Source organism: Lycium ferocissimum, chromosome 6 (genome assembly GCF_029784015.1).
Source record: "Lycium ferocissimum isolate CSIRO_LF1 chromosome 6, AGI_CSIRO_Lferr_CH_V1, whole genome shotgun sequence".
Classification (NCBI taxonomy): domain Eukaryota; kingdom Viridiplantae; phylum Streptophyta; class Magnoliopsida; order Solanales; family Solanaceae; genus Lycium; species Lycium ferocissimum.
This window is the reverse complement of record NC_081347.1, coordinates 768,409-777,337: the sequence shown is the minus strand read 5'-3', so window position 1 is coordinate 777,337 and position 8,929 is coordinate 768,409. Positions and strand designations below refer to the sequence as shown.

Below are 8,929 nucleotides of genomic sequence, written 5' to 3'. Positions count from 1 at the left end.
TAAAATTAAAGAAAATGGGCAGAGTTGGGCGGTTAGCCATTACTCATTGTTTAGCTCCTTTGGTCCAGCACATCTCAGTCCAAGTAATCACCCGCTCATTTATTAACTTAATCTATTTTGACCAGATCAATTGATACATTTTTTTGCGCGGATTGCCCTTCTTTTGGGGTGGTCTTTAAATTTTGCCCCTCAAATTTGTAATTTTAAATATTACCTCATCATGTTGGTCTTTAGTTTCGCCCTTCGACTTGGAAAGGTGGGCGAATACATGAAGTTACGGGTTCGAACCCCCCGCTCGCATAAAATAAAAAAACAATTTCTCAAGACGGGATGGGGAGTGTATGCGGATCCGGCATACAATCTTTAAGGAAAAGCTAAAGTTATCGGATCCGCATAACTAAAAGTCCGCCCCAGGCGAATTTTTCTAAGATATAGTTAAGTTATGCGTTATGGCGAAATTTTAGTTAAGGCATAACAAAATTATGCCGTAAAAACTAAACTTTCTTAAGCATAGACTTTGCCTTATAAGGCAAAGTTTAAGTTATGCTTTAAGGAAAAGTTCCTTTGGGCATACTTTTAGTTATGTCTTTGGAGCACATTTTTTAGTTAAAGCATAACTAAAAGTTTAACTTGAAAAGTAAAATATATATATATATATATATATAAAATATATATATATATATATATATATATATGTACGCACCCCTTCGACGGACTTTCGATTAAACATAACTAAAAGTGTCGGAGGAGCATAGCAAAATTTAAACTTTGCCTTATAAGGCAAACTTTTAGTTATGCCTTAGGAAAACTTACGCCTTATGGGGCATACTTTTAGTTATGTTTTATGGGGCACACTTTTAGTTAAGGCATTACTAAAAGTTTACCTTGAAAAGTCAAAAAAAATATATAATAAAAATATATATATATATATATATATATATATAAGGCAAGTGAGGGGAGCGGAGATAATAAAAAGAAATTTAAACTCGCTTTGTAAATTTTTTAAAAATGTTTGGTGACGGGGTTCGAACCGGGAACCTATGGGTTTTAACTTGAAGAAAAATTTAAAGACCACAAATATGAGGGGCAAAATTTAAATATCACCCCAAAGAATATGAAACCGCCCATTTAACACTCTTGGCTTCCTCTTTCATTGAGTCATACGTGGTGCGAATCCGTATTAGACTATTACCGATTCTAATTAGATTTGCAGAAGTATCCATAATTAACCTCTCTGACATGTCAACCTTAATGTGATTTGCTAACCCTAATGTTTAATGGATTCCTTGTGGGACAATATTATTTAAAATAGGGGGGACAACATAATCTTTTTAAAAAAATTAGTAATATAAATCTGTGATTAAGTCGGTAAACAACTCACCGATGCTGCATTTGAACAGCACAAATCACCAAAAGAGAGAGAAGCAATTGCGACCAAATATTGGCATTATTCTATGGTTCAATTATAATATGTTAAAGTAGAGTTTTTTTCTTCTATTATACGCCAAAAAATTCTAGTAAAGGCTCCTAGAATGTTTACAAAGTATCTGATTACTTTTTTTTTATATATAAATAAATAAAACTTTGGACCTATTCATGTCTATCTTCCAATGATTTTAAGAGCTAGGAGACAAAGATATATGTAAATTGAGTTAATTATTTTAATAATGCAAGAGTTTTAAGTATTATAACATTATAATGACGTTTGTTCTTTGACTAATAAGTTGGTGAAAAGAATCAAGCAGGAAGAACGCTATATACATTATGTTATTGCTTTTTTTTTTTTAAGAAAAACTTATCTCTCCTTGGAATTTTGTAGTTGAAATGTACAAAACATATATTTTGATTTTAAGGGAGCAGAAAAAATTGATACTACTAGTACTATTTATGTGATCAGTGTAATTTTAGTTTCTAAACTAATCAATGTTTACTTGACGGAACTTCATTTACTTTAAAAGAAAATTTTGACAAACTGATAAGTAAATTTATGTACGTTTGATTAACTTTCAACTAACATACAGTACTCTATAAGCCTTATACAATTCTTATTTTTTATGTACTACTTTTATTTTTTTATTTTTTATTCTTAAAGAAAAAACACAAGAATCCATGAATAGCCGGACACCAGCCTGCCACCACGTGTACAGAATGAACAAAGTTTCTTGAAAACTACGCGTACAGTACACTCTCTGCTGCATGGATTACTATGTATACGTATTCTACATTCTTGAATATCGAGGCTAATTGGCCATCCAGAAGGTTAAACGTCAAAAGAGAATTTAATTAGTCAACTTGAGTTCTGAGTGTAAAGTTATTTTTTACTGCACGTGTTTTACCTTTAGCATCAAATTTTCCAAATGAATTTAAATTTAGTCGGCCTTAATACAAATACAGAGCCTCAAATAGGAGAAAAGTAGTTTTGATGTTAGTACTACTATATTAGTGATTCGGGTGGCAATTCTTTTAATATGATCACAGACAATTTTTACATATGTTGTATTGATTTTTGGAGTTAGAATTAAAGCTTGGGTTCATTTTTTTTTTAATCATAATCATGCCAACCTAATTCTTGTTTCACAAGATGTTGAGTCCCCTATATTATCTTCTCGACATTTTAATTTTTCAGGCCTAGGCATACGAGAATGTTAATAGCTCACATCAGTCGGTAGGATAACAATTGTCTCCTGGTATGTTTTGGACACTTCTAACCTCTCGAGCCAGCTTTTGAGATTAAGTTAAAATCAGATTTATTTTCTTATCAATTGATGCCTCTGGCCATCAGATAATAGTTTTTCTTACTTTTTACTTGATATTCGATACTTTTTTCTGTTCCATCCAATTCAACTTTACTCTAAAAAAATTATACTTTTGAGAATAAAACATTCTTTATTAAATAAGTACAATTTTATTTATATAATTCGAATCTAAAAATCCTAATAAAGAATTTAATATTTTTTTGTCTCAATATATGTGACATACTTTTCTTTTTAATCTGTCCCAAAAAGAATTTCGTTTGTTATATTTAGAAAAAAATATTTTTATGAGATGATTTACAATGACATAAATATTTAAGACTAATTTTGGATTATAAATTTCAAAAAATTTCATAACTAATCAAATAGTGCCACATAAATTTGTAAGCAAGGAATAATATTTAACCGGACTTAATGTTTTATCAAAAATTAAAAAAAAAAAAAAGTGAGTTGACAAGGCTCAAAATTTCAGATTGTTGCACCGGCCGTCTACTTTGATCATTAATGAAGATGAAGAGCACACTGTGTCACCAGTTGTCACCACGTGTCACTTGAATAGCTGACCTGACTTTTGTCGGAGACACCAAAAGAATCTTTTTACTATTTTTACGTAAAAAGATGAAATGACAAAGCATTTGCTTATTGTTTGATCTCTATGCTTAATTAGCCACGTGTCTCGTTTAAAAGATATGTGTATAAAGATAATGTTCTTTCTAAAAGGAGTGGTAATTATTTCATATGCACTCATTCTCAACTAAAGAAAAGAAACAGTATGGCTGATTTTCAATTCCTACTTTGTGTAGTTAAATTAAACTTAAGAACAAACAGCAAAGAAATTACATCACGTAGTTTAATGAGTCTATGAATAAAAGCTCTTTTTTTTCCTTTTTACAATTAAAAAAATATTAAAATCTATTATAAGCAAAATTACTTAAATCAGCCTATAGCAAACTATTTATTTACTTAACCACATTTTAATACACAAGCAATTTTTTTTCATGTTTGTGATTTTTATTCGTAAAAAAATCTGCACAGTTATTTGCCTCTCTTCAAATGTGAATAATATTCATCTTGTTAACTTTCAACAAGCATCTGCAATCTTCAATTATACAGTAGATAGACTGTTTGATTTTACTTTTAGCTCTTTATCAGTTGTGATTTATCATCAAGATTTACCGATAATTACTCTATTAATAATCCAATTGCAAAAATCTATCATTACAATCAGACATCAATATGTACATAATGGTACAAATTTAAATGGATTGGGCGAAATCAGATTTTCATGGACCAATTTTATCTGATCGATATACAAAACTTAAACCCGTAAATCACGTTTCCAGTGGTACTAATATAACCCTCTTAGCCACGTTGGGTGTTGCTAATGGCCTCGCTAAGAAGATTAAATGATAATCATTGACTAAAGCTCTTAAATTATTACTCCTATATTATAGTATACTATTCCAAAAGTGTACAATTCTCTATTATTGTTATTTTTCTTAAATTTGCTTTCAATAAAAAAAGTAGAAGTCATAGATTCGAACTTTATCACGATTTTTCATTTATTTCACTGAAGTAACCGAAGGGGTACCATATGAACCCTTCAAGACAACTGTTAATGTGCCATTTAAATACAATTATTGAGGTAGCAAAGCGCGTGCAATGCACTGCTCTAAAAGGGCTTGAGATGCCAATTTTTTTCTTTTTAAATTTTTTAATCATTAAAAAAATAATTATATGAAAAAACTTATTTTAAAACAATTTAACTAATAAAAAAAACATTTAAAAAAAAAATCCTAAAACCCAGCCCACCCTCCCCCGATCCAAGTCGGAATCCACTATGCGGCCGTCGTCAAATTTTTCCGGTGAAGCCGATTCCACCGCCCCCGCTGGCGTCGCTCTTCTCTTTTGCTTTGTTCAAATACAACAAATTCGAGCCCTTAATGGACCAAAAAAATCAATAGTCCATGATTTCTCCATTAATGGACCAAAAAAATCAATAGTCGTTTTAAATAAACACAAAAAAAACCCTTCATCCAAACACACCCCTTTACTTTTCTTGCTTTTCCTCTTTCTTCCTGCTGCTGCTATTGATGTTTATTGTTTTTTAAAGTAAATTATTTAGAAGGAAAAGAATTAGTTGGGAGTGGGAGGACGACGGATGACTAGTGGATGAAGAAGAAACAGAGAGGAAGGAGAGGGGCGGTGGGGGGCTGAAGAAGAGGAGAGGGGTGGTGGGGTTTGAATAAGAGGAGACGGGTTGGGGGGGGGGCCCGAAGAAGATGACTATTTTTATTTTTACTTTTTTTTTTTTTAAATCCTTTTATTTTTATTTTTTAAAGCTAAAATTCACGTGGCTCTATCTTATTTGTTATTTTTGCGTGTGAATTATACGCACCATTTATGTGTTGTTACATATTTATTTTGTGTTTAAATGACACATTAATAGTTGTCTTGAAGAATTCATATGGTACGGCCCTCAGTTAGGGTCTCAATGAAAAATTATGACAAATTCAAGAGTCCATATGTGACTTTGGCCATAAAAAAATATGTATACCATTCATCCCTGCTGCAAACTGAAAAATTGATGGAATAAACTGCTCCACGGAAAAATGAAAGCGACAATCGAAAAGTGACTATTTGAATAAAATTATGAAACGACGTCACTTTATTCTGCTTCACCGACGTCCTTTTAAAGCAAAATACGTACTGTACAAAAAGCAAACTGCTAATTTCACAGGCCTATTGTTTGCTTTTACTCAATCTCACCCACTTTCCACGTGGGTTCTCTTTAGTTCTCTCAAAGGTAAAAAGTTATAATTGAAAACTACAGCGATCATGTTGTTATAATTGTTTGTGTATGAATTATGAGTTAAGCAATCACTAATATTTGCATTAAGGTATCATGTTTATATTACACTCCTTGAGATGCACCCTTTCCCTACACCTACTAAAACTTAATATTTTATGCACCGAGCTGTCCTTTAATGATCATCTATGACACTGATCACATCATATTACTTTTTTTTCCCTAAAAATGAGTCTCTTACTTCAAACTAAGATGAATAAGAATATTAATTTCTGGTAATTTTTATTGTCGTTTCTATTTAATTTATATGTCTTATTTTGATTGAATATGAAGTTTAAAAATGTAATTAGAACTTTTGATTTTATGCACTTAAACTAAAAGTAAATTTAACACAATCAATAACACTTCTAAATTTTACAATTTTAAAAATGGCATGTCATTCATATGATGAAGTGTTATTAAGAGAAAATTAAACATGCCGGAACTAAAAGCATACAAATATAAAAAAAACATCATTCTTTATTTTTTTAAAATGTTAAATGCATAATTAAAACAAAGAAAGTAAAATTATAGAATTTCTTTTAAAATTTATTTCGTAAACTTCACAATCAGTCAAACGTGGTCATAGTAACAAATTAAAAATTAGGTGCCGTTTAGCCATAAATACCAAAACTTTTTCAATTTTTTTAGAATTTTTGAAGTTGGAGTTGGAGTTGTGTTTGGTGATAGTTTTAAAATTGTAGTTTTTAGTGAAATATAAGTGTAAAAAAGTGAAAAAGTAAAAAAAATTTAAAAAATAAATTTTTATTTTATATTTTGGTGGAGAAAAAGTGAATATTTTTATTAAAAAAAGTGAATAATTTTTATGGCCAAACGCCCACTAACCCGGTTTAAAACAATGAGCCATAAGTTCTCCCCAAGCTGTGATGCTAAATAAACAGCACAGCATGTCATTTTAGCACTTAAATAAAAAATCATAGCCACCAAATAGACCAAATCCACTCATTCTCATCCTTTCTATAAATCCGCCATTTTTATCATTTCTTCCAAGCTGTCTCTCCAATCCACCATTAAAACTACACTCTTAAACCATGAAATAATCATCTTAAAAACACCCATTTTTCATCTTCAATCTGCTCTGTTTGTCTGTGATTCCTTTTCTTCTCATAAAAAAAATGGTTTCACTTGAAGATTCTCATTCTCACTCTCATAGTCACAACAGTATCTCTAGTATTTCCCATTCCAGCCAAACACGTCCTTATTACTACACTCCACCACCTTCTTCAGCCAAAATCAACCGTTCAATGGGTCGCTCCATGAGAACTATACGATCAACTATATTTGGAACAACCGACTCCATTTCCGAACATTCAAGCACCATTTCCGAGAACTTAACCGATTCCGTCATCGATATTCGCCTCAACGAACTCGCAAAAATTAATCATCCTCAAACTACTCACAACAGAAAAACATCCTCTCCCTTCAGCAACAACAACAACGAAGAAGAACAAGAACAAGAACAAGAAGATATCTCAACCTTTCTAGAACTTTCTCAAGCTTTCAGTGACTTCTCATCAGCTTGTAGCAGTGATATATCCGGTGAGCTCCACCGCCTCGCTAATGTCCCGGATCCGGGTCTGACCCGACCCGAACCCGGACCGCCCGAACCGGAACCGTGTTACGGGTTTCTTGAAAGAGACAAGTTCTCTACGGAGATAATAGAGAGTATTTCCCCTGAGGATCTTCAACCGACGGTGAAACTCTGTGTTGACAGCTTACTGTCTCCATCCTTAGCGGTTAAAAGATCTGCGACAGCAAAGTTGAGATTATTAGCGAAGAATCGAGCTGATAATCGCGCGTTGATAGGCGAATCCGGTGCGATTAATGCACTAATACCGCTACTCAGGTGTACTGATCCGTGGACGCAAGAACATGCTGTAACGGGTCTTTTGAATTTATCTCTACACGAGCCAAACAAGGCGTTGATAACGAGCGATACTGGAGCTATAAAGTCGTTGATTTATGTGTTGAAAACGGGTACTGATACGTCGAAACAGAATGCTGCTTGTGCGTTGTTAAGTTTAGCTTTGGTTGATGATCAGAATAAGCTTTCGATTGGTGCTTGTGGTGCTATTCCACCATTGGTTTGTTTGCTTATAAATGGAACGAATAGAGGGAAAAAAGATGCTTTAACTACACTTTACAAGCTTTGTTCAGTTAAATTGAATAAAGAAAGAGCTATTAGTGCTGGTGCAGTGAAACCACTTGTTGGGCTTGTTGGTGAACAAGGGAATGGATTAGCAGAAAAGGCTATGGTGGTTTTGAGTATTTTGTGTGGGATTGATTTAGGGAAAGAAGCTATTGTTGAAGAAGGTGGAATTGCTGCACTTGTTGAAGCTATTGAAGATAGTTCTGTTAAAGGAAAGGAATTTGCTGTCTTGACACTTTTACAACTTTGTGTTGATAGTGTTAGAAATAGAGGACTTCTTGTTAGGGAAGGTGGAATTCCTCCTCTTGTTGCCTTGTCACAGAATGGAACTGCTAAAGCTAAGCACAAGGTGAGTTTTTTGTTGAAATTTTTGAAAAAACAAATCTTGGTCAATTATTAGCACTTTGTTGTAGTAGCAGTAGAAGTAGCAGTAGTAATATTGTTTGAAGACTGAACTTTTGTAGGCAATAGTAATTTAGTGTAATTCTCCTAGTAAGTTTTGGTCTTGATCTGGTTTGTTACATCCGGCCCTAAAAATATTGTCGTACCCGTGCCGGATCATCAAAAAATAAAATACTTTTGGAGGATCTGACGCGCACCCATCGCCATTTTTGAAGTGTCGGAGTAACATATTATTGTTCACTCAAGTTCTTGAAATAAAAACAAGAATCTTGGTCAATTATTAGTAGTAGTAGTAGTAATACTGTTTAAAGACTGAAATTTTAAGGCATAATACTCTCCTAGTAAAGAACCAATAGTTCTTTCAAATTATTATTAGCTAAGCAATTTGTATGATGTTGCTATGTTATTGGATGAATTAAGGCTTGAACTTCAACTAATTTGTACCAGTAGTTAACTAAGGGCTTGGATTAAAGATTGGATTTTTAATGGTTACAATGACAACTTTGAACTTATATAATCATACACACGTGATATGGAGTGTTCCAATATTTGGATGTTTTGATTTGGAAGAGGGGTATGGGGAAAAATTGTCCACGAAATGAAGAAAGTATGAAAGTGATATTTTGGAGAAATACAGTTGTCTGGTGGGGGTTGCTATCCTTTAAAATGAGCCACTATTTAAACTTTATTTTGGTGATATTTTCATTTTGAACTTTTCTGGTACTTGGTGCAGTAACGTATGGAACAAAAACTGCT

The 8,929-nt window shown here is 32.7% G+C and overlaps 1 protein-coding gene across 1 annotated transcript; it reads left to right on the top strand.

Annotated features, from left to right (window-relative positions):
* The first annotated feature begins 6,737 nt into the window (after positions 1-6,737).
* LOC132060456 (U-box domain-containing protein 4-like) lies at positions 6,738-8,186 on the top strand. The gene has a single exon (XM_059453495.1). It carries the CDS (start codon positions 6,738-6,740, stop codon positions 8,169-8,171), a length of 1,434 nt encoding a protein of 477 aa, XP_059309478.1. The 3' UTR covers positions 8,172-8,186.
* The last annotated feature ends 743 nt before the right edge of the window (positions 8,187-8,929 follow it).